The sequence below is a fragment of the Dipteris shenzhenensis genome, chromosome 10 (assembly GCF_047967505.1).
Source record: "Dipteris shenzhenensis isolate YYH24624 ecotype China chromosome 10, Dip_SZ_1.0, whole genome shotgun sequence".
Lineage (NCBI taxonomy): Eukaryota > Viridiplantae > Streptophyta > Polypodiopsida > Gleicheniales > Dipteridaceae > Dipteris > Dipteris shenzhenensis.
The window spans coordinates 57,031,380-57,058,203 of NC_141605.1; the positions used below are offsets into that span (position 1 = coordinate 57,031,380).

Below are 26,824 nucleotides of genomic sequence, written 5' to 3' on the forward strand. Positions count from 1 at the left end.
GGCTGAGCATCTTGAAGAAACTGAAGCATCATTTTGCCTTTATGGGCTAAAATGTGCACATGAATATTAAGAATATTCAGCCCTTCATGCAATTTGGGTGAGCATACTCTCTGTATTGGAAGTAACCGCAAGCTTTTCTTGTCATACTTTGACCGCCAAAAAATTCCCATAATGGTGGACATGAAGGAAGACAGGTCCCCTTTAGTGAAAAATATCAATGGCAGATAAAATTGAATACAAGCCACCAAGATAGACTGAACACTGCAAAGACGGACATGTAACGATCAAGTAGCCAACTTTCAATATTCTAATTTTTTCTTTAATTTAGCAAGAACCCAATCAATCTATTGATGACGAGTAATGCTCCAACCCAAAGGATATCCCAGATGATGAATCAACTAAGTTGGTGGAACAATTTTCCCTAGCTAAAGCAGTCTATGCCAATCCTTAGAGTGCAATGGCAACAAACGGCAAAATTTCTAAAAATTAATGTAAAGGACAGCAACCAATCCATACAAAGAGAGAGCCTATATAAGCGAAGAAAGGTCCCTTGGAGTGTTTTTTGGCATGAAGAATGAATCATCTACATAAGCATAAGCAACCAATGAACGACTTGCATGAATTTTCAGTCCATTTAGTATATCTGTCGCCACAAAGTAATCAATATATAGAAGCATTGGATGCGTGGCTATAGCATATAAGATAGCACTAAGAGGGCAATCTTGCCAGACTGAACATCAAAGTTTCCAGGGCTCTTATATATCTCCAAACAAAATGCATGCAACCTTGCTATCCTAATAATGCCAGAAGATGACATGCTGCAATTTTTTACCAAATCCCAAAGCCTACATAGTCTGAGCTATAAAATCCCATTAAATGGTGTCAAATGCCTTTGCAATATCCACCTACAAAATACGCACATCTTGCTCTGTGTACTTGGCATACTCAACCCCAACATAAGCATTGGCAATATTATCACAGTAATATGCCGTCGTGGAATACACAAAAAAAAATCGACAATGGGAGGAGAGGTTAACAGTGATGCGGGGACAATCAAAAGCAAGGAGGGCAAGAAAAGAGAAAAGAGGGGGTGGATGCAACCACAAGCACTGTAATGAAACGAGTACAAGAAGGGAAGAGTAGGGATAGCAAGTTCAATATGGGGAGGAGTAAAATCGCCAACAAACAAGTAGGATTAATGGCAACAAGGGAGATGGAAAATTTTGGAAAGGAGGGAAATTTTAGCAAAGGGTGGGGGAGACAAATCAAACAAAGAAGTACAAGGCCACAATAGATGGGTGTTGGGAGGTCAAAGGCATAGCCCCTCCGCACTTCTTACCTTAATGTAATCATGTGTACAATAAATAGTGCCCCCCCCCCCCTCAAAAAAAAATTTTGTGGACCCCACTCCTCTAGGACACCAAAAGGAATTTGCATTTTGTATGATGGAGGCAAATCTTTAGGTGGAACTGGAGGCAAAGAATATTATAGTACCAAAAAATCTTGCAATGCTTTTTTTTAATGGCTTGTACAATAGTAGACTACCATAGAAGAGTAGAAGGATATTAATAGTCCTATTATGTAACTTATAACAAGCCTCTCCTAGCTTGCCAAAGGCTCGACTTGTTCATTTTATAGTCCACAGCTTGATTGATAAGAGAAAGCCCAATATCATTTGCTCTCTTACACACACTGCATGATTGCCAGACAAAACTATTTTACCCAAGATAATAACAAATAAGCATATATGTTATCCACAATGGCCTAGATGAATCACACATGGCATTGCTCAAGTAGTATAGATATTCATCATCATCCCTATGCTCGGACTTGTTCACTCAATTGATTTCTTTAGAACTAGTCTTAAATTTATACAAGTTATATAATTGCGCAAGTCAAGACCCCATTTCCACTATTTAAAGTTCAAGTGAGACTTGTTTAAGCTGTATACAATACTTCTTTGAAAAATGAACATTTGGCACGAGGCTTTGAAGCCTCAACTTAATGCTAGCTTCCATATCATAGAATTAAAATTTTCCATGCAAATCTACAAACAATTTGCAAATTAAGTCCAAACTAGTTTTAAAAGCGACCAATTTGGCCCTTCCCAACCATGAAACACAAAAGAAAATTTAAACCCTCCACTTATGGAACCTTTCATGAAGCTAGATCACGACCCGCAATGATGACATTCCCTTATGACAACTTGCTTTATCAGTGTCACTTTCCATTTATTAACACAATACCATTGGAAAACTTTGTCACGGTTAATTCTATATTCTTATAAACCATATGGAAACGTTTTAGGTAATTAATTTCAACATTGGTGGTAACTCCATGAAAAAACTTCAGTATAGGTTCACACACATGAACCTCAAAATAGACCTTTCAGTAAGTCGTGTAAAAAGGATCACAAATTCACTTTTGTGCTTTCAAATTCATGAAACTTCAGTATAACTTCACGCACATGAACCTCAAAATAGACTTAAGTAATCTTTGGTCTTGTAAAAGGACCACAAATTCACTTTTGTGCTTTCAAATTCACGCTTTAAAATGTCAAGAACGCTCCCTCAGCCAAAGAAATTATTTTGACTTTTCACCCAACACACTTCCAATCATACCAAGTAATCTCTCACCTCGTCAATAGCATTGCAGCTCATATGACACTTCCATGGAATAAGAGCTTGCAGGCCATACTGGGGTACAAATCATAGTAGTGGTCTTAAATTTGTAATATATAAACTATTATGAGTCCGATCAAAACTACTAAACTAAGCCATGGAAACAAACATAAAATGAGATCCATAAGAATACCTAATACAGTTCAAGCTTGTGAGAATGCATAAATTGCTGAGTTTCTTCACTCTGAAAGTTTTTAATGGGGGATTGATAGATTAAACAACTAACAGAATCTCAGCCTTGCAACTACAACCTGAGTCCTAATTGAAATTGGAATTTTGGAAAGCAACTGACGATAACTGAAGATTGGACAACGCTGATTTTGCATTGAAGTATTGAATTTGTGTAGGGGTACCCTTGGAAAGCAACTGACGATAAAGGAAAGTTGCACAAAGATGCTTTTGCCTTATGTAGGTAAATGTGTGAAGCCAACAAGTTGTAGCTATATTTACCCTGCAACATTTGTAATTCTAATTTAGAGATACAGCAAAAATATTTTCCTAAGTCCTGACATCCAAAAAACGCCTGGAATAAACTCCTTAGAAAACAAGTTCAACCAGTATGGAGAGCCTGATTGCCAGTTGCATGGAGATTGAAGAACATACGAACAACCTGACCACACTAGTATACAAGCAATCTCAAATTCACACCTTTGATTTCAGCTTCACCGAGGTACATCATGTAAAGTAAATGAGATTCATGCAGGAAGGCTGAACCTTAAGAAAATACATTTTTGTGCATAGCTCACCTCAGCTCACAAAATGATAATTCAGAAATCTTCATGTTGGAGCACAGGTTTTGATGTCAAAAATCAGAATACTCCCACTAGAGTTGCAGCAGCAAAAGCAAAAAATAGAATTCCACCTATGTATCCAACCTGAAAACCAACAACAAAAAAGCGGGGGAAGTGAACCACATTCGATATCCTTATCACCCAAAGTTCAACATGTTGATTGCCTTTGTTGGCAAACATAAGTCCAACTCCCAACTTATAATTTGAGTGGATTGATTTCATGCTCTCAAATTTGACATTGTAAGAAAACAATACAATGTCTATGCTCAACAGATAACAGGATCTCGTATGCAAGAGAGAAAAGTAGATAGTATGGAGAATCAAAAATTTGATTACTGTAAAACTGATACAATAGATGGGGCGCTGCCTCCCAGCCGTGTGCTCCTATGTGCGAAGCTTCGATGGCGTGCTGAAAACAGTAGAGGACGGAGGCTGGATGCTAAGGAATCAGGGTTGCTGTGGCCAGTGATGATAATGGGCTTCACGGGCTTGCGCTTATATAGCCACCAGTCGTAGTCGGTTAGACCCAATTGGGAGACCGACCCAGTCGGCCCAAAACGGCCGACTAGAGGTCGGTCCCGAAATAGGCCACTGACTACACGTTAGAACCGTGGCGCAGAATAGAACAACTAACCTACGATCTCCGTTCGGCCCAGAGCCATCCGAGATCATATGGGGCTCCAAACGGGTCCCACAGCCCGAGAGTGGGCTGCCCCGGAAAATGCTCCGTCTACCATCAGTGCAGTCAGTCATGGGATGCCTTCCCGCACTTGCATGTAGCCTAGTTGGCAGTGTGCCAACTCTATCTGAAGCCGTCCGGCCATCAGGCCACACATGGCCCCCATCTGGTGTCCAAACCAGGACCTACCGGATAACCAAGCTACTCAAATGCCTTCTCCTCATATGGGGGGCTTACACGTAGAGTTAGTTGGTTTCCGCGTAGTTACACGAGAGTGGAGCATTGATATCTAACACCCCCCCTCAATGTCCACCCGCAAGTGAACTTACTTTTTCGGCCCAATGCCAAGTCGATGAAGATACCTCTCCAGGAAGTCTCTTCCAAGAGCCTTCGTGAAGATGTCCGCAGCATTCTCTGTAGTCGAATAGTACATCAAGTCGACCTCTCCATCCATGATGAGCTTGCGTACAAAGTGATATTGAATCTCAATGTGTTTTGTGCGAGCATGGAACACAGGGTTCTTTGCAATTGCCATGCAACTCTGATTGTCACATGATAATTGTGTAGGCTTGTTCTGGACTGCACCCATGTCCCCTAAAATCCTCCTCAACCACACTGCCTCACAAGAGGCAAAACATGCTGATTTGTACTCAGCCTCGATAGAAGAAAGAGTAGCTGTGGGTTGCTTCTTGCTGACCCATGACACAGCTCCAGATCCAAGTGAGAAACAGTAACCTGTCACTGATCTCCTGCTGTCCACGTCTCCTGCCCAATCCGAGTCACAGAATCCGGTCAAGGTGTTACCCTTGGTATAGGTGATGCCATAATCAAGTGTGCCTTTGATGTATTTCAGCACCCGCATCCCTGCCCTCCAATGGTTCTCCCGGGGCTTATTGGAAAACCTGCTTAGTGCACCAGTCGCAAAACTGATGTCCACGTCTCCTGCCCAATCCGAGTCACAGAATCTGGTCAAGGTGTTACCCTTGGTATAGGTGATGCCATAATCAAGTGTGCCTTTTGATGTATTTCAGCACCCGCATCCCTGCCCTCCAATGGTTCTCCCAGGGCTTATTGAAAAACCTGCTTAGTGCACCAGTCGCAAAACTGATGTCCGACCGTGTGTTACACAAGTAAATCAAACTGCCCACAAGCATTCTGTACTTTGCTTCATCCACCAGTGGTAATGAATCCTCGTTTGAGAGCTTCACGTCAACCTCCATAGGAGTGCCAACTGTCTTGCACTCAGCCATGCCAAATGCCTTCAGATTCTCTCCAGCATACTTCAGCTGTGAAATGAAGATCTGTTTTGGCTCTTGCCAAACTTCAATCCCCAAACAGAAATGCATCAGTCCGAGGTCTGTCATTTCAAACTCTCTTCCTAGCAAATGCTTTGTCTGCGAGATCTTCTCTTCATGATTCCCTATTATGACAAGGTCGTCCACATAAAGAACCACAATCATACCCCTGCCTCCTTCTCTGTAGATATACAAATTTGCATCAGATGGGCTCCTCCTGAACCCGTTTTGCAGAAAGTAGGCATCAATCCACTGGTACCACGCTCGTGGGGCCTGTTTCAGCCCGTAAAGTGTCTTCTTCAGTTTACAGACTTTACCTTCTGAATCGGGGATCACAAAACTTGGTGGTTGTTCCACGTATACCTCCTCCTTGAGATCTCCATTCAGAAAGGCGGATTTTACATCCATCTAAAACACGGGCCAACTTTCCTGTGCTGCTAAAGCCAAAACACTGCGAATTGTGGTTAGTCAAGCTATGGGAGCAAAAGTATCCTGATAATCAAAACCATGTACCTGTGCGAATCCTTTTGCCACGAGTCGAGCCTTGTACTTATCCAACGTGCCGTCAGACTTGTACTTGGTCTTGTACACCCACTTCGTGCTGATTACCTTGCCTTTTGGTGGTCGATCCACAAGGTCCCAAGTATTGTTCTTCATTATGGAGCCATACTCCGACTGCATAGCCTCCATCCACCTATCATCACCCTGTGCCTCTTCAAGACACTTGGGTTCTTCAACACGGATCACCTCTGTCATCAAAGCGTAGTTGACCAAGTATTCCTGTGCCCTTCTTTGCTCCTCTAATCTCTTGGACCAGCGGTGTTCGGATGGTTCCTCCTTAATGGCTGGAGGTTCTCTGCCGTCCAAAAGCTACTTTACCCACTTCAAGAATGGCCGTTGCCGTTGTGGTTCTGCAGGCTCTTCTTCCTCTTCTTTATCTTGAATCCTCCCAAGCACCATTAGGGGAGTTCGGTCTGCTATTGGTGGTTGTACTGGATGGATATCCTCATCCTCGTTGTCTGGAAAGGAAGCATCCTCCTCCAATTGATGCGGCTGTTCTGAGAAGACCACATCGCGACTTACTATTACCTTCTTGGTAACAAGATTATAGAGACGGTAACCCTTCGCCTCTTCACTATAGCCCAAGAAACTACACTTCCGGCTCTTCAGTCCCCATTTGGTCCTGTTAGCATCAGGGACATGCACAAAACAATCACATCCAAAAACTCTGAAATATGCAGCTAAAGGTTTCTTATCAGAAAAGGCCTGCAGTGGAGTCATCCCGTTCACAGCCTTCATGTGGCTATGATTCAGAATGTAAACTGCCGTGTTACATGCTTCAGCCCAAAAAGTCTTTGATAAATCTTTCCCTTTCATCATACTCCTGCCCATTTCGTAGATGACGCGCATCTTGCGCTCTGCTACTCCATTTTGCTGTGATGTATGTGGCGGGGGTTTCTGCCTCTTGATCCCGTGACTTTTACAGTAACTTTCGAATTCACTTGATGTGAACTCACCACTTCTGTTTGATCTCAACTTCTTCACCTTCATCCCCGTTTCTTTCTCGACCATTATATGCCATTCTTTGAACTTACTAAAAGCCTCATCTTTAGTCTTCAGGAAGTATATCCATATCCTTCTACTGTAATCGTCGATCAGCGTCATGAAGTAGTAGGAACCACCCAAAGCTTCCATCTCTATCTTTTCGCACAAGTCCGTGTGAACGAGCTCTAGAGGAGCCTTTGCCCTACTGGCCTCTTTAGGAAAGGGTTGCCGATGTTACTTGCCCATCATGCAAGCTTCACATACATCGGGCAGATCTGTAATTTTTGGTAGGTCTGCAATCATTCCACTTTTATGCATCTCCTTGAAAGAACTAAGGTTTAGATGACCAAACCTCTCATGCCATAGCTTAGTGTTGCTGCTCACATCGGCTCAAGCATTGAAAGCTGAGAGTTCGTAGATGTTGTTGCGCCGTATATCTTTACCAATAACCTTTCTTTGAAGATCCAAAATCTGTGCGCCATTCTTATCGAAGTGAACTTTGAGGTCCCGATCCGTGATCGCAGAAATGGACAACAAGTTCCTCTTGATATCTAGCACATAAAGAACATCGAACAACTGTTTTACAACTCCATCTGACTTGAGAGCAAGCGTACCTTTTCCTTTTGCTGGACATTTTGCATCATTGCCGATTGCTACCAGGATGTCATTCCCTACCGGATGTAGAGAGGTATACCAATCCTTCCGACTGGTCATGTAGCGCGATGCACCACTGTCAATAATCCAAGGTTCATCCGCGGGTACATGAACTGCCTCCGTTCAAATCTCCTCAATTGCTACGAACAGCTCTATTGGTACTGCCTACGCGCTGTTGTTGGACTCTTTCTTTACTCCGTTCTTCTCATCTGCAATCTTCTTCCAGCACTCATTCTGCTTGTGCCCTGCCTTGTTACAATAGAAGCACTTGATCTTCTTCTTTATATTTTTATCATCAGAAGAAGATGGGTTACGAGAGTCCTTACCCTTACCTTTCTTTAATCCAGCCGAGAAAGCCGAATCTTCTCCAGTCCTCGTCTTTTGACGCATCTCCTCCTCGAGAAGCATTGTGCTGAAATCCTCAAAGTTGAGAGGTGGATTTCTATTCTGCGTATTCAGCGCCGTAACAAGACCGTCGTACTTTGGTGGGAGAATCTGTATGCACCTTCGTGCTAGATTCTCGCTAGTGATGGTGATGCCAATCGCAGTCATCTGATCGCGCAGATTCTTCACTATGGTGATGAACTTCTCTGCCGTTTCAGACTCAGACAGTTTCTCATTCGCGAGTTGAGTCTCCAGATTTTGAATCCACATCTGATTCGTGGTCTCGTACTGATTTTTCAAGACCATCCATGCCTCCTCCGCTGTGGTGACATGTTGAATTAACGCCATGACAGAATCACTTACACTGCAGACAATAGAACACAACGCATCTGCATTTCTTCTTGTCCATGCGAGAATCTGATCCGCAGTTAGTAGTATCTGTTGTCCTGCATTGGCTGGATTCGGTCTCGCAACCGGCTTCACATCCACCCCAGTACCAGTATCCCAAAGCTCGTATGCGCTTAGGATGGTCTTCATCTTGAACTTCCAGAGTGGATAGTTAGTGCCGTCCAACTTTCCGCTTTCGCCGAACGGTGGGATTCGCAGTCTTGCGGGCTGGGCCATCTCTCACAATCTGCTCGCAAACAGAAACACACTACCAAATCTTCTTGCTAGAGCCCAAGCTCTGATACCATGTAAGAAAACAATACAACGTCTATGCTCAACAGATAACAGGATCTCGTATGCAAGAGAGAAAAACAAATAGTATGGAGAATCAAAACTTTGATTACTGTAAAACTGATACAATAGATGGCGCTGCCTCCCAGCCGTGCGCTCCTATGTGCGAAGCTTCGATGGCGTGCTGAAAACAGTAGAGGATGGAGGCTGGATGCTAAGGAATCAGGGTTGCTGTGGCCAGTGATGATAATGGGGTTCACGGGCTTACTCTTATATAGCCACCAGTCATAGTCGGTTAGACCCAATTGGGAGACCGACCCAGTCGGCCGTTTCGGCCGACTGGAGGTCGGTCCCAAAATAGGCCACCGACCACACGTTAGAACCATGGCGCAGAGTAGAGCAACTAACCTACGATCTCCGTTCGGCGGCCCAAAGCCATCCGGGATCATCTGGGGCTCCAAACGGGCCCTGCAGCCCGAGAGTGGGCTGCCCCGGGAAATGCTCCGTCTACCCTCAGTGCGGTCAGTCATGGGATGCCTTCCCGCACTTGCATGTAGCCTAGTTGGCAGTGTGCCAACTCTATCTGAAGCCGTCCAGCCATCAGGCCACACATGGCCCCCATCTTGTGTCCAAACCAGGACCTACCGGATAACCGAGCTACTCAAATGCCTTCTCCTCATATGGGGGGCTTACAAGTAGAGTTAGCTGGTTCCCGCGTAGTTACACGAGAGTGGAGCATTGATATCTAACACGAAGTGCCTAAATGCAAGAACATTCATACTACTGGTTTCAGAAGCAAAGATTGACAATGAAAATAATAATCAACTAGCGTGTACACAGCACTTAAAACAAAGCAGTACACTGGCAAGCAAAAGCAAATATAAAAATTACAAACAAGCAGATGCTGCCATTTGGTTTCAGAAAGACTCCGGTATATTCTATAAATGAAAACAGGTTCATGAAAAATGGATGAATAGCAGGTTAGTGATTTAGCTTACAACTTTTTCTGAAATGTATTGTGCAAGGAATGCACCACCAACTACAGCAAGTCCTGTAGCAAATATGTGTGCAGTTAGTGCACCACTCGCAACGCCCCACGGAGACTGCAAAGGTAAGCAGAAAGGCAATTGAGATCCTCGGAGAACACAGCCAAAAATTTCCATTAACAAATGCCCATTACAAAGTTGAGAAGCATGCTGGTATTTTAGGAACACCTAGACTGTCGACGGAGGCTAATTGAATCTCAAAGTAAACAAATATCTAATGAGTCCAGATTAAAGGAACAGAGACAAAAACTTCTAGTAGGGCATGCCCATGACAGAGCTGGTAAGCATGCGTACATGCATGAGGGAACTTTGGACTGGCTTTTGTGTCAAGAAAGGATAATTGAACCAAAAGTAAATGAATATCCAACACAAATGACTGAAACAATGGTCACAGTCTGTTACAACCATGAATGCTTAGACATATGAGGGAACCAAATGTAACAACTGTAGGTGCAGCGACTTTTATCATCTAGTTGCTAGTACCAGGAGACGTGAGATTCTCAGGTGAGAGATTGGTATTCGCCAACAGTTGGCAGCTTTGCAGAGGGAAGAAAGAAAGAAAGAAAGAAAGTTTATTAAAGTCTTCGGAAGACCGATGGGTCTATGAGACTGTGAAAAAACTGATACAATGAGCTGTGGTAGTGGAGCTACTAAATGAGCATCCACACCAATGCAAAATGCAAAAAAATGCAAAATGGCAGTACTAAGTCCTCAGTACAACATAGTCATGTCGATAGTCGAATATACGTATCAATATCAGCATCAGCATCGACATCATCATCATCATCATCATCATCAGTAGCAATAGCAGTAGGACATCAGGATGGATGAGGCAGTGGAGGCATGAGGTCAACAATAAAGCGCTGTCGGTCCCTCAAGGGTGCAGTCCTGGTACATATCCTGGTCATAGCTCTGTGTCTAACCAGGGCCACTGTGACCCCCGTCGGTCGGGCACCGACCCTAAACAAGGAGGGGATGTCCCAAAGTATGATCTGTGTGTCAACCCTCTGTTTGAGCTGTCGGGTCACAGGCTCCGGGTCATGGTCATGCCGAGGTCTCGTCTCGTGGGGGTCTATGCGATCTAGCTAAAAGAACTCCGTGATAGAGCTCTAAGAGGTATCAGTCGAGAAAGAAGTTTGCACCTGTCTCCATGCTTAGAGTATCCTCTCGCAGTGTCTAAGCATCTCATGAATGAAACCAGCCAAACACCGCTGGTCTGGGTAGGAGAAAGGAGAGGAAACGGGCCAAAACCCCATAACTATCTCTAAAGAGGCAGTAGAAACGCCCTCAGATCTCATAGTAAACGGGACACCTGAAGATGAAATGCTCCTTTGTCTCAACCTCCTGCATGTCACACAATTGCCGCTCTCGATACAAAGTCTGTGTGAAGAGACCCGAAAGAGAGATCCTCAACGTGTATCCTGGTGGATCAATGAAACCCTCCGCTATAAGTGATCTCTGTAGAAGCCCAGCTTCACTGGAAGATCACTCAGGCCCAACCACGTCCAAAATGTATGTAGTTGTAGTAGATCCTCACGGATAACCTGTTGATCTCGTGTGATAGGAGGGGAGAGAACAGAGCATCCATGCTATACTGGAATGGAGGTAGTGTGGCCATGTGGAGCCCTAGTCCCGCAAACCATCTCTCTATGCGTGCATACCTAGAAGAGGATAGTGCTAGCCATGGTATCCTGAAGATGGGTCCGGAAAAGACGACCACAAGATAAGTGTATGATGAAACTATCTCAATAGCGGACCCATCAAATGCAAACTACTCCTCGGGCATGACGGCTTGAGATGTATTAAAGATCATAACCTTGGTTTTACTGAAGTTGACCTTCAAATCATGAGACTCACAGAAGGACTATAGTGCGTCAAGGTGTCTCTAGGGCCCCTCTGCTGAGGAAGACAAGAGAGCCATGTCATCCGCGTAAAGCAATATCCGGATCAGCATGCTCGCGAGAGAGCAACCTACCCCTCCCTATGTCTGCATCACTGTCTCAAGCTCGTCAATGTAGAGGCCTAACAAGGTAGGTGATAATGGACACCCTTGTTTGACCCCGATAGTGCTCATGATCTCGTCTGTCCATCCACATCTTGTCCGGACTCTTCCTGAAACTCGCTCATAAAGTGCCATGACAGCCCAAATGATCTCCTGGTCGTAACCCAAATTCTGTAGGCGTTGTATGAGGCGGACTCTCGGAACGGTGTCAAATGCCTTGCGAAAATCCACAAAGCAACAGTAAACCCTCTGCTTCCATGCCCTCGCCTCCTCGATGATACATCTGAGCAACAGTAAACCCTCTGCTTCCATGCCCTCGCCTCCTCGATGATACATCAGAGCACCAGAATGTGGTCCATGGTCCCATGATCCCACCTGAAACCGGCCTGTCTCGCTGCTCTTAGTCCTCGACACTCCGCAAATCTCTTGACCTAAGAATCAAGTACTGATGCATAGATCTTGTCCAATCATAATGGTCCTGTATTTCTCCGGGCGCATGGGATCCCCTGCCTTGTGAATGGGTGAGATAGTGTTAATGGTCCAGGTGCGTGGAAACCCCAAGCAAACAGCTTCATTAAATAGCTTTGCTAAGATCGGGGCCAGCAGGTTAATCCCATATGCAATGAGCTTAGTGCATAGCCTCATGATCCTTCACTCGGCCATTATGAAGTTTCATTACGACATCCTTTACCCCCCCCCCCTAGTGAAGAGGGTGCAGGATGTGGGGTGTGGCATATGTGATAGGTTAGGGACTGGTTGATTTGGGATATCATAGAGTGTGCGTGCATAATCAAACCATACCTGAGTGTTAGTGAGTGGTGAGGGGGACCCTCTCTCTAGAAATCTCTACCAAAAGTCCTTAGAGTTGTTACTGAACAGAATGTTCAGTAGCTCCTCCTCGTTCTGACGCACAAAGTCAAGTTTCTTCCTGCATACCAGTCAACAGTACTAGCGTAGCGTCTTTGGTACGCTCAGATGAATGTTTTTAGTTTTGAATCTACGCTGACGGCATAAATCCTTACACTCATCCTCGTACCAGCTATTACAAGGTATGGTCCCAGGTGGTGGTGGGCGGGTGGGGCAGGTGGTGTGAGGAAGGCGTGAAGAGCAGCCTCGTGTAGTGAGCGGGTGACTAGGGCAGCACGATCCTCTAATAGGGGTATAAAGTCAACATACGCGAGAAGTATGTACAGACGGCCAGAGTAAGTGGGTGAGTGATCACGATCAAAGCGTATATCATGGTAGGTGGAGTAAGAACTCAACAGGGTAGAAGGTGCTGTGCGACGGGGGATAGAAATGCTAAAGAAGAGATAGGTATGATCAGCCCCTAGATGTAGAGGTGCTACGGTAATGTCAGTGATGCGAGATGTGAAGGTAGGGGATCCCATGATGTAGTCCACAACACTGAAGCCTCCCCCATGTGGAAAGCACATGAAGCCACGTGATGCTTGGATTCAGGAGCGTTTTGCTGCAGCAAGGGCTCATCAGCAGATTTTGTTGGATCAGAGAGCAGAGTTCGCCTTTCATGCACGAGAGTCCGTATAGTGTCGCAGTGGAGACCCATCAGTCTATTGGGCACTTGCTACAAAATCCTAGCAAAAGCAATATGCCTGCGGTTGCATCCCTTACTCCCTAATCTTATTCATGATACGCAGATAGGGTTTGTTCATGATAATTTTTTATAATATATTCTACTCTTGAGAAGCTTCTGAGTGGGCCATGCGGAGCGGTCAAAAGCGTGCAATTCTACTCTTGGACTTTGAAAAAGCCTATGACAGGGTAGATTGGGACTTCTTGGAAGGCACCCTTCATCACATTGGATTTTCAAATGCATGGACCAACGGGGTATCAGCCTTGTACAAGTCAGCCCAGAACCACGTGTTCATAGGAGGGGTTAGGCGAGACAGGTTTCAGATTTCCAGATCAATCCATCAGGGATGCCCTCTTGCCCCTTTTCTTTTCCTCTTTGTGTGGCTGAGGCTATGAGCATTTTTCTCATGTCTCGAGCTGACATTCTTGGGCTCAGACTTCCGCTCAGACAAGAAGAGGACCTCGTGGATTACGGTTAGCGGCTGACACTACTATCTTCTTGGAGGCCTCTCCTTAGATTCTGACTTCCTTCAGGACAGCTCTAGATTTGTTTTGTACTGCAGTAGGTGCTCACATCAATTGGAACAAGTCCAATGGCTTTTGGATCTGTGACGATGACACTCCAGATTGGGGGGTTGATTTGGATTTCACATGGATTCCGAGGAGTGTGTCAGTGAGATACCTAGGATGCAGCTTGGAGATGTTTGCACAAGTCACATACCTTCCATATGAAGTTTTCAACTCATCAAACCACTCCTTGCATAAAGTCGTGTGCTTTGTAGCATCACTATATATGCACCATAAGGCGTCCATGACAACATGGCTGCATCCAAATTTTGAGGTATCCACTCTACAGCCAATATCATCTGTTGTCAAAAATACAAAATCTTTCTCATCTTTGAATGATTCACCTTTGGAGCGTTTTGTGCATCATCTTGTGAGGTAGCAAAATGTGCCTTTCCCTTCATGAGAGAATCGGTATGCTTCTTCTAACACTGACCACTGTGATGCCCCTAGTAGCTTGCAATAGTAACGAGTACCTTTGACAGATTTGGCATCATTTGTATTCTCACTTTTCTTCCCATGTGCTTTTGCATGTGCATACCCCTTCCTTGCTGTTTCTGCTTATTTTTTGGCTGATACCTTTGCTTAGACTGAAACTTACGTCCTTTGCATTTCCTGTGGACAACGTAGGCTTGCTCACCTTGTCCTAGTTGATGAGAGAAATGAGACATACGTTCCTCATATGAGCAAGGAGCCGCATACAACGTGGTATTGAATGAAGGGACAAACACTTGGTAGCATGGAGCCAAACTTTTTAACAATATTGAAATCAATTTTCTCTATCAAAGTGATCTTATTATCCTACATTGTCAGCTCCTTGAGCTCATTTGTCAACGTGATTAGCTGGCCTCACTTTGCATGTTGTACTTGCTTGCCAAATGATCCCATGCATCCTTTGCCAATTTGCATGATGCAATAATGGAAACTGCTAATCCATTTTCTTAGCAAGTTTTTGTTGTTCCTACGTGGCCAAACCTGATGTTGATGAAGAGGTTGTTGAGAGTTCGGACTTGCCATTTATGCACTAGGTGGATGATGTTCATCCCCGTTCACCACTTCCCAGAGGCCGTTCTCCAACCAATTTATTTTATATTGTGTGGACAAAGAAGTGAATGATTCCATTTGGCTGGGACAATTATTGTCCTGAGTTTGGCTGGGACCATCATTGTCCCGAGTTGGTACAACAACTGTTTGAAAACAAGCCTGAGACATTTGGCAACCAACAGCAAATGGCCAAGTTGACGAGCTCATAATGCCAATTTATCTTCTGCATCGTACCCAAAATGCAAGTACAGGGTACAATAGGTCTACAAAAGTACCAAAACTGCCATCGGAAATGGAGGTATGATGCTTTTGGACAGTGCACAGATGGACAGAGAAGTGAATGATTCCATTTGGTTGGGACAATCATTGTCCCTAGTTGGTACAACCACTGTTTGAAAACAGACCTGAGAGAGATTTGGCACCCAACAGCAAATAGCCAGTTGATGAACCGTGTACAACAAATCTACAGAACTGCCCTCAGAAATGGAGCTCTGATGCTTTTGGACAGTGTACAACAGACTTTAATGGGGGGCAACTGAGCAAGCTTGTAACGATTTTTCGTGAGGCTAATGACCTTGAATGTCAATTCTCACTGGTTGACTGCTCTATCCTCTGATTGTAGTCGTTGATCGTATCAACCTAGCAAAGGAACGTTGATGAAGCCTGCTTCAAAAATAGCCTTTGAATGATTCCCGGAGTCAAGATGCTGTTTGACACTTAGGAAAAAAATCTAGTATGGATTTTCAACTAACCAACTAGTTGGTAGTCCGGTTTAGATAGAAAAACTAACCCACAACTAGATTCAAGTCAACTAACCTCAATTACGTTAGGTTAGCCAACCCTATTTAGTTTAGGTTAACCAACCCTAATTAGGTTAACTCTAGGACTGCCTTGTCACATCACTTGCCATGTGTCACTGCCACGTTTCACTTGCTACGTGGCTATGCCACATCAGCCCTAACACATCACCCATGTTGTAGCACCCTGCCACGTCATTTGCTAATTAAGGTTTGCTGAGGTAGACTCTAGTGTGTTGCTCACTAGTTTGGGCGGGCGATGAGATGAAGACGCCATGCGCTTCCAAAGATGAGCTGGGGGAAGCCCTTGTAGCTATGCGAGTTCGAGGGTTTTGCAGCGATTGCTCCTATGGATAAGAGTCGGACTTTGGGCTTGAAATCCCTCAACTTTTGATGATGCAATGTTGCAAGACAGGCTGATGGCACGGGTGGACAGCTCCTCGGATGGCGGGCTGAAGTTTGCAAGGACGCGCTTGGTCACACGTTGAAGTTTGCAGGGGCTGAAGAAGAATACTCTCTTGGTCGTGCTTGGTTTCGGGCTGAAGTTTGCGAACAGCAGTCTGTTGACAGTTTTTTTGGTGCTACAGCTGCATGACTCAGACTGTGTGTACGTTCAACGCTACAAAATCCCTTGCCATTGATACTTCTGTTGCTGTTGGCTTTGAGCTAATGAGAGATGAGCTCTCAAGCTTCCTCGTCACTTTGGGTACTCACAGAGATTCCAATACATCCAGCTACGCAGAGTAACCAATGCTCTGATACCAAATGTAGGCACAGGAGCGAGAGTTGAGTGCAACACATATGTAGGAGAGCAATCAACTTAGTTGTACTTAGTTAGAAATGCAAGTACACGCACTGGTATTTATATCCACACTAGTTCATAGAAAATAAATGAAAACTATTCTATGTCCTGCATATCCATGTCATTGTAGAATATCCTACAAAAATGCACACAACAGTTAGTTCTTCATTCTGTGTTCAAAGAAAGAAAATATAGCATTAATATACCAACACTGACCTGAGCAGCACCCAAGGCTATGGTAGCAAGCATCGATCGATCTCCCCACTCCTGCATTCTCAAAGTTGAGATTAAATTCAGCTTTACAAATCGATAAACAGATTTGAAAAATGCAAACATGAACATGCAGTCCTAGTTTGCGAGAGCCGATTTAAAAAATTCAACTCATAATCTTTTTATGCACTAAAGGGGTCATATCTTGTCAATATGTGTTTTTGCAATATAGATCTCATCATCCCTATATTTCCAAACTTAAACTACCTGTATCTTTATAATTGTAAATAGACCTGCAAAATGAATTTAAGAAACATGCATAGCTTTATAGGAGCCTGTTTTAGAAAGATTCGGACCCATAAACATTGTACAGGCTATACCTGCCACACACTTGTAAAAAGAGGGCCTAGATATAGGTAAATTGTCATGGTTCATGACTCAAATCCTTTCCTAACCTTAGCCTTATGCATTGAATGATGTATAGACAATTGTGAAAGGCTATGTACTTTTGACACGACATTCCCGTAAGGCATTGAGAGTCACACATCTCTAATGAAAGAAAACATAATCTTTTAGAGAAAGGTACTTCTATTTATAGCAATACATCTTAAGCCTTCTGAGTAGGGGTACACCCCTCTTGGTGCACATGAATCTTTAATTACACCACTTCACCTCTTATAGGGAACACTGGTGCACATGACTCTTCATCATTTGACTTCTTCACTATTTTTGTCTATATGACAGGGACCATTGTATGAAACATTCACTCAATACAATTCAATATTCAATGAAGCTCCATTTTTCTGTTCTTACAACCTTCCTTTGACTCTGTAAATTCTCTGTTATTTAGGAATCCTTATAGTTGTATTGAAGCAGTTTTTTTGGTCTTGCCTACGCCTTGACCCAGAAAGGAGTATGGAGAATATGGAGAGATGGTACCAATACAAAGTTTTGACACTCTCACCACTTCCACGCCTCTCCACCATCAATCCCCATGTCATCAAATGAAACAACCACATTCATGCTCCTTTGTGTGTTTGGGCTATCCCAAAATATGGGATGCACCTCTTCATCAAACAATAAAACTGTCTTGAGAGCACACTGAAACCAAGCTTCTTAGTGATGCCAAGAAAATTGATGATTGGGAGACAAAAATTGGACAAGCAAGATGTCCATCATTGAAGATAATGTCAACTTTACTTTCATTAGTCCCATAATGAGTACAAAGATTTCAGTTTGGAAAATTTAAGAAGAGAACTTTGAACCAAGCAATATAAGCTCGGTATTGCAGCTCAAGAGTCAGTTCCACTCAATGAAGATGAGAGAGGGAGATGAAGTCTCCTCTCCTTAGACCAAGATTTGGGAGATTACCCAGATTTGAATGATAGCGGAGAGAATAGAGGATAAAAGACTCATTTCAGTCAATTTGAACTTTTTGCCATCTCTCTACATAAATTTCATCTAGATTTGCCATGCCTACTATGTAGGAGATGATTGAGATGCTCTTTAAGAAAACGATGCAAAACGTAGAGAATGATAATGCTAGTGAGGAAGCCTTTGCAGCCTGTAGCAATGAAAAGGCAAATGAAAATTTCAGAAAATTACAAAGGCCTCAAATGTGGTTAGAGATGGAGGTGGCAAGCTGTAATGCTCAATGGCAAAGCAATGGCTTTAAACAAACATACAAGGAGGGTAAATGCAGTCGTCGTGATACGAGGGACACTATCAAAATAAATGCAGGAATAGAAAGCATGATCAAGGTCAAAGTCAGGGGGTACTCTAGAAGGGTGCATCTCTAACTATCTTCCATAACCCCTTGCCTACTATACCCTTGTTGGAGTAGCAAGAAGGATTCAACAAATGAAGCAAAATGGAGAGTTTATTCAAGAGAGGAGGAGCCCTTATAAGGGCAACTGATACAATGCATGTGCCCCAAAGGAGAGCATCTCCAGATCCACAAATCACTCCACTAATGTCTCAATCAAGCCCATGAATCTCTCAATCACACCTAATAGAGCCTTCTATCACCTAACCTGGTCACACTAACCACCATGTGGTGACACACAACCCTTGTATCTCTAGATACACCCCATTACATCAATTTGTCCTTCATTCCCCCCCACAAATTGATGACCTCATCCCTCAGCAGTAGTACATGGGATGCTCCATGGCTTGCTCACCATCATATGGCAACACACATGGCCCCAACCCGTGACTCACTCCTAGTGTCATCGACATTATCTTTTCTTCTTGAATCTCTATTCCTACGTTCACGCAGATCACGGGCAATGGCATTCGATTGTTCCACCCAGCCTAACTCTCGTGGATCACAGATCTTCATATTCATACGTTCCTTTGTTTTTTTTTCATGCTTATCCACGAGACCCTCAATTCCCTAGATAGTTCCCCTTGCCAAATGTCATCATTTTAGCCTCTCCACTTGGTGCAACTTTTTACCCCTCTCTTGGGCACATTTAAAACCACTTGCCCCTTGGCATTATTGCACATTTAGGTGCACCTAGGCCTTAGCACTCAGAACTACCTAGTCAATGCCATTTCACCCTCACCTAGAACCTTGGCAGTTACTTCTCTTGACCATTTCATTTATGCACATTAACTATTACAAAAGTTGGTCCTCTAAGAGAAAATGCCCACCGATCTTTCTGAGGTCATGCTATCTCGGCTAGAGCATAACATTCCTTCCCTCTTCAAGCATCAGCGTCCTCGATGATGAAATCTGGGAACGCTCTCCGTAACTGGTATACGGATTCCCAGGTAGCTTCCGATAGAGGCTGACCATGCCATGCAACCAACACCGTGGGTATCTTCCGATTTCGTATTTGCATTGTTACTCGGTCCAGGATTCTTGTTGGCCTGCGCCTTGCAATATCCTCTATCTCCTGAAACAAAACCACACCTTCGATTAGTGAGTCACCTGTATGTAAAATTTCTTTAAGCGCGAAACATGAAAAACCGGGTGCACCTTACACCCCTGTGGCAATTCTAATTTATAGGCTACACTGCCTATTCTCTTTAGAATTAACCACGGCCCACAGTATCGAGGTGATAACTTAGCACACTCCCCTGAAGTCAACGACTTCGAGTGCGAAGGAACTCTGAGAAAAACTTTTTCTCCTTCCTTAAATACTCTTATAGACCGTTTTTCATCCACATACACCTTGGCTCTATCCATAGCCTGGCGGATATTAGCTCTCGCAAGTGCCAGCATCTCCCGCATCTGAACTACAAAGTTCGCGGCACTAGGCACTTTCTGAGGTACTCCAACAATAGTTGGATTGGCTGGTCTATAACCATAGTTCAGTTCAAACGGACTGAACCCGGTAGAGGAATGTTTCCTATCATTGTAGGCAAACTCCAACAATGGTAACCACTTGTCCCACGTATGTTGCCTCAATGACACATATGCTCTCAGCATATCCTCTAAAGTTTGGTTGACTCTCTCCGTCTGACCATCCGTCTCAGGATGATCCCCACTACTCATTCCCAACTCAGTCCTTAGTGTCTCAAATACCGCTGTCCAAAAATGACCGGTAAATCTGACATCTCGGTCTGACACTATGGATCTAGGCAATCCATGCAGACGAAATATATGTCTAATAAACAAATCCGCCACTTGCGGGGCACTAACAGACTCTCTAGTCGGAATGAAGTGAGCCATCTTGGTTAGACGATCAACCACCACAAGGATAGAATCATATCCTCCTTGTGTCGTAGGCAGCCCTACAATAAAGTCCATGGAAATGCTCTCCCACTTACTTAGTGGTATCTCCAAGGGCTGTAAAAGTCCAGGTGGCTTCACCCGCTCGGCCTTGCTTACCTGACACGAGAAACACCGTGTCACATATTCATGAATATGCTTTTTCATCTTTGGCCAAAAGAAATCTCACTTCACGAGATCATATGTCTTCTCGACTCCTGGGTGTCCCGCACACGGGCTATCATGGCATTGTCAAATGACTCTCTGCCTGAGATCATTCTGACTAGGTACTACAACCTTGCCATTTCTAACTAGCATACCATCCCTTATGGTATATCTTGCATAAGTTTGGCCTTTTCTGGATGCCAGGTCATCCTTTTCCTTTTCCTCCTGGTTTTAACACATGAGCTTTAGGCCACAAGCTCTGGACAAACTCGTCCACTCTTTGAGTTTCTCTTATCTCGGTCATTAGAGCACTCTCTAATACCGTGAAACTCAGGTTGTGCATAATGCGAGACAACGCATCAGCAACCTTATTGTCTTTTCCTCTTCGGTACCGAATCGTTAGATTAAACTCCTGCATGAGTTCTACCCACCTAGCTTGGCGGCCCCTCAAGTCAGGCTGTTTACAAAAATGTTTCAGAGTATCATGATCCACATCCACATAAAACTCTGACCCATATAAGTAATGCCTCCATGTTTTCAAAGCATGGATGACAGCATACAACTCTAATTCATGAGTTGGCCAATTCCTTTGAGAGGGAGAAAGCTTCTTGCTTTCAAAGGCTACTGGCCTTCCCTCTTGAAGGAGAACTGCTCCTACCGCAATGCCACTTGCATCGGTTTCCAGGAACAACGGTTTCTGGGGATCAACTATTTTTAAGACCGGTCCTGAGACCACAGCTTGTTTTATGGTGTTAAAACTTTCTTGTTGATTTTGTCCCCAAATAAAAGGTACTTTATCTGAGGTCAGATCAGTCAATGGCGATACTATTCCGGAATATCCTTTGATATGCCTTCTATAAAACTGGACAAATCCCAAGAATGATCGCAACGCGGTCAGACTCTGAGGGATTGGCCAAGTTAGTATCGCAGCCACTTTCTTCGGATCCATTTCTACCCCCTGTGGAGTAATTATGAACCCTAAATACTCAAGTCTAACCATACACAGTATAGTTTTCTTTTTATTCACATAAAGACTGGCTTTCCTCAAAGTATTGAACACTATTCTTAAGTGTTCACGATGCTCAGTAACACTTTTACTGAATATCAAGATATCGTCAATAAAATGTACTACGAACTTTCCGATATACGGACGTAGCAAATCGTTCATAAGCATGACGAAGGTCGCTGGAGCATTGGTAAGTCCGAAGGGCATTACCAAAAACTCATAATGACCAAACCTGCTTCTAAAAGCGGTTTTATGCACATCCTCGACTCTAATCCGGATTTGATGGTAGCCGCACTTAAGATCTATCTTGCCGAAAATCACGGCTCCATGTAATGCATCTAGCAAATCATCAATCCGAGCCATCGGATACCTGTGCTTAACAGTGATATTATTCAATGCTCTGTAATCTATACAGAGGCGAAACGTATCATTCTTTTTCTTCTTTAATATCACTGTGGCGAAGCAAAAGGTGAGAAACTTGGTTGAATCTGCCCCAACTTGAGGTATTCTTCCAGTTGTCTACGCACCTCTGCCTCTTCAGCAAAACTCATTCTATAGGGAGGTCTATTTACAGGTTCTGCCCCTGGGATCAGTTCAATCTTATGTTGAACTTTCCGCTCTGGAGGTAACCCATAAGGTAGTTCATCCCTAAAACATTCAGAGAACTCCTCTGTTATAAGATTAGCCAGCTTGGCCATCTCACCACTTTGCATAACATCAGTGCTAGCCGAAGAATCATCCACCGGCTCTACCGATGCTGTGCAAAGGAATAAAAACTCTACTTGAGCTTTTCTGATTTCCATCACGGAAACCAACGGTCCCTGAGGTATATCTTTTTCACCTCGCAAGACATAAAGCACATCATTCATCTTGAATTGATATACGTGCTTTTTCCAATCAATGGCTGGATTCTTCCTAGAATGCCACGCCATACCCATGGCTATATCTGCATGAGCAAGCTTGGTCATTTCAAAATCAAGCTTCTCAGCATAGTCCTGAATTCGAAGCTCCAACTGGATAACCCTTTGGTCCCATACTTCAGTTGAACTTCCATCTGCCATCCTGACTGTATACGCATAGTCAGATGGACTTGTCTTTAATTTCAGCCTCTTCACGAGCTTGGAGTTAATCACATTGTGAGTTGACGCCAAGTCAAACAACACAATGACCGAGTCAGATATTATCATATTAGCCGTGCGACGGTCTTTATTCAGTGGACAATCCTTCCACTGATGTCGCTGAAGGCAGCCGAAGCACAATCCTTCTTTTCTAGCTTTCTCTTTTTGTTCAGGGGTCAACGAGGACTTTGACCAAGCCCGGGCTGCCATTGGAGTTATTTTCCTTTTCACCCCAACGGTGGTACTTGTTTTTACTGGTCCCTCAACCGGCTTCACCTGCTTGGTTTGGCCACTTGGCTGCGAGACACTTGTCTTTGAAATCCATTTCCTCTGAAATCCCCCTTTTTTCGGGTACTCATACTGAGTCCCTGCCTGCACAAATCCACCAGATCTGCCTCTGGCATCCTCATAGTTCAGGGCTACTGCAATAGATATATCTAATGTAGTCACATATTTAGCCCGAACTTCCATTTTGATCTTGTCGTTCAGTCCATAGATATAGTCTTTTAACTGAACCGACATAGGGAGAGGGTCTGTTATTTTCATGACACATTCCCTGAATTTGTCGGTGTACTCTGCCACCGACAGACTCCTCTGACGAAGATTTCTATAAGCATCCCAAGCTCGAGACTCTTCATCAGGTGGGAGAAAGTGTTTCTTGAATTCAGCTTTAAACCCTTCCCAGGTGGTTGGAGCAACTTGATCCTTCTGTTGCTTTATCCACCATCTATCCGTTGCCTCAATAAACAGGTGTGTGGCCTCACGGATTTTCTTTAGATCAGATCTAATTTCACAAATGGCGAAGGCTTCTTCCCACTTGTGTAACCAAACCTCGATCACATCAGAGCTGCGCTCGGTCATCCGACCAACGTACTTCTCCGGTCTATAATTAGCGATATTAGGTACTTTGACCCTTGCGCGCTCTAATGAATGGATACTGGGCTCTGGCTCTGCTGGAGCTTTGCCCTTATCAATTCTGGACGGTCTAGCCGACAAGGCTTGTACCATTTCCCTAATCTCATTTTGACCAGCATTCACTTGAAGCTGCTGGTTCATAATCTGCTGTAAAGCATCTTCTAATATCGAAATCCTATCGATCAAAGTAGGTGCTGCATGATGTGACATATGTTGTGTAGACTGTACTCTAGACTCACTAGGATTCACCCTAGAATTCTGCCCTTCTGCCTCCATAGGTTCAAAATGGAAAATGGTTTTTTTTTTTTTTTTCACACGAAAACTCCGAAGGTATATAACACTTCAAATCCCCTTTTGCTGTACAGGTATAGACAACTGCAAACTGAAAACCTGAAACATATATATATAAGAGAAAAGATGCTCCCTGGTTGTCTTCGAAGGATGTTCGCAACAATCTCGGCTGCTCAGCCTTAATCGTTCACAGCATATTCAATTTTGTGCTGACAGGCCTATTGACTAATTCGTCGATCCCCTAAGCTCGGCTACTGCAGACCCCAATTCAGTCGCACAACATCCCAAGCCTTGGAAGTTCTGCCTTGGAAATTTCTATCTGCCAAAGCTTGTAGGCTCTTAGGGGCGGCTCGGCTTCATGCTCCAGCTATTTGTCTCTTGTCCCTTGCTCTCTCAACGCTGCTCTGATACCAACTGTCATCGACATTATCTTTTCTTCCTGAATCTCTATTCCTACGTTCACGCAGATCACGGGCGAATCGCGATGGCATTCGATTGTTCCACCCAGCCTAACTCTCGTGGATCACAGATCTTCAGATTCATACGTTCCTTTGTTTTTTTTCATGCTTATCCACGAGACCCTCAATTCCCTAGATAGTTCCCCTTGCCAAATGTCATCATTTTAGCCTCTCCACTTGGTGCAACTTTTTACCCCTCTCTTGGGCACATTTAAAACCACTTGCCCCTTGGCATTATTGCACATTTAGGTGCACCTAGGCCTTAGCACTCAGAACTACCTAGTCAATGCCATTTCACCCTCACCTAGAACCTTGGCAGTTACTTCTCTTGACCATTTCATTTATGCACATTAACTATTACAAAAGTTGGTCCTCTAAGAGAAAATGCCCACCGATCTTTCTGAGGTCATGCTATCTCGGCTAGAGCATAACATTCCTTCCCTCTTCAAGCATCAGCGTCCTCGATGATGAAATCTGGGAACGCTCTCCGTAACTGGTATACGGATTCCCCTTGCCAAATGTCATCATTTTAGCCTCTCCACTTGGTGCACCTTTTTACCCCTCTCTTGGGCACATTTAAAACCACTTGCCCCTTGGCATTATTGCACATTTAGGTGCACCTAGGCCTTAGCACTCAGAACTACCTAGTCAATGCCATTTCACCCTCACCTAGGACCTTGGCAGTTACTTCTCTTGACCATTTCATTTACGCACATTAACTAATACAAAAGTTGGTCCTCTAAGAGAAAATGCCCACCGATCTTTCCGAGGTCATACTATCTCGGCTAGAGCATAACACCTAGGACTCTTGGTTTACAACTGGAGGATTGGACAATGACTATATATGGAAATCCCCATGGGTCCAACAAAGTAAAACCTCAAAACAACCAGTCCCTTTAAGGTGTATAAGAAAAAGGTACCCCTCCCCTTTAAGGTGTATAAGAAAAGGGTGCCCCTATAAGGCTTATAAGAAAAGGGTACCCCTCCGCCCCCCCCCCCCTCTCACTACAATCCCACACCACTAAACCTCCCACCAGAAGGTGGACATTAGAGTAAATAGCTTCACTTTTGTTCTCTTTTAACATGTCATTTGGGACAATATTGAATTCATGGTGTTTGAGCTTCTTTCTCATAAGTTATCTTGTGCACGTGTCTTTGGAGATGACCTATTCCTGTTGCATCTATATATACTTCCGCATTAGTGCAGAAAGTTTCAAATAAACTTCCCACAACTGCCATCTTAGTACATCATTCAATGTATCGTGTTTGAGCTTCTTCCTCCCTTGAATCCTCTTGTGTATATGTGGTTGTTGGACATGTGATCTACCCTTGTAATATCCATGCATCAGTCTGCATTAGACATGCAACTCTTAGTAAAAACTCACGTTGTGCACACTAAGATGCAAAGAGTAGAATTAATCTTAATTTGATATAATACAAAGTTGAAGGATCATCAGATAATTTCTCAAATGGTATGAATCCAAGTCAGATGCAAAATATCGTGAAGTGCATTCTGTAGAGTGTGGAATCACACAACCAAACTTGGATTTTTAGAAACTATAACCAAAGAGAAGGAGGTGGACTCTTTCAAGCCCGAGGTAGAGCCAGATGCTAAAGATGAGAAGCCACTGCAATCGCAGAGGAGAAGAAACTTTCACATGGACCACTCGGAGCTTGAGAAGTGTGGTGCATTGATGAAATCCTTAGACAAATGCAGATGCCATTTGGAAGGTCAAGATGATTCATGAATCCACTAAGCCAACCTAGTGAATACACCCTCATGACACATTTTTCAGAGATGAAGGAGCTACACAGCTTGCAGAGTTTGCATACAATGAATTTAGGCCTTGCGAGCAAGAATTTGACGCTATTGTCCACAATCAAATTTGGAATCTTGTGGCTAATCCGCAGAACATCTTAGCACCATGGGTACGTACAAGGCCTAATTGATTCTTCTCCATTATGTTTTGACAGTTGTGAATCCAGTATGTCCTTGCTCTTCCTGTCATGAGAGGAGAGTCAATCTAACCAAACCGTTCTATTTATTTGAACATATCTAAAGCAGTACACTTAGCACATCAAGTATTATTATATCTGAGAAACTTTGCTATAAATAAATATTCAGTACTCGTTTCCTGGGCAAAACCAATCATGAAGGCTAGCACTTTATCAAGTAGTCCTCCACGTTCTCTTTATCAAGCAGCAGCTATTGAGGAGTAGGACCAATCACTGAGTAGTCCACACTCTCTTCATCCAACCAACGAGGATCATGAAAGACATGACTACTTTTCTTTGGTGCAACCGTCTAAGTGCAAAGCATTAACATACAAATTGTTTCATTTGTACCTTCGTAGGAATAACATAAACTCACTCTATGCCATTAAGTGATGC

The 26,824-nt window shown here is 43.7% G+C and overlaps 1 protein-coding gene across 2 annotated transcripts in view; it reads right to left on the reverse strand.

Moving 5' to 3' along the window:
• Positions 1–2,707: 2,707 nt before the first annotated feature.
• LOC147898008 (protein PAM71-homolog, chloroplastic-like) overlaps positions 2,708–26,824 on the reverse strand; it is an 88,468-nt gene continuing 64,351 nt past the window's right edge. Inside the window, exons 8-11 of one of the 2 annotated variants that reach the window (XM_087380728.1) lie at positions 16,769–16,819; positions 9,706–9,810; positions 3,428–3,556; positions 2,708–3,132 (exon numbers count right to left, since the gene is read on the reverse strand). In XM_087380728.1, the coding sequence (XP_087236854.1) occupies positions 3,491–3,556; positions 9,706–9,810; positions 16,769–16,819 (222 nt within the window). In that variant the 3' untranslated portion in view covers positions 2,708–3,132; positions 3,428–3,490. The remainder of the gene's footprint in view (positions 3,133–3,427; positions 3,557–9,705; positions 9,811–16,768; positions 16,820–26,824) is intronic. The other variant, XM_087380729.1, reaches the window with a different exon arrangement.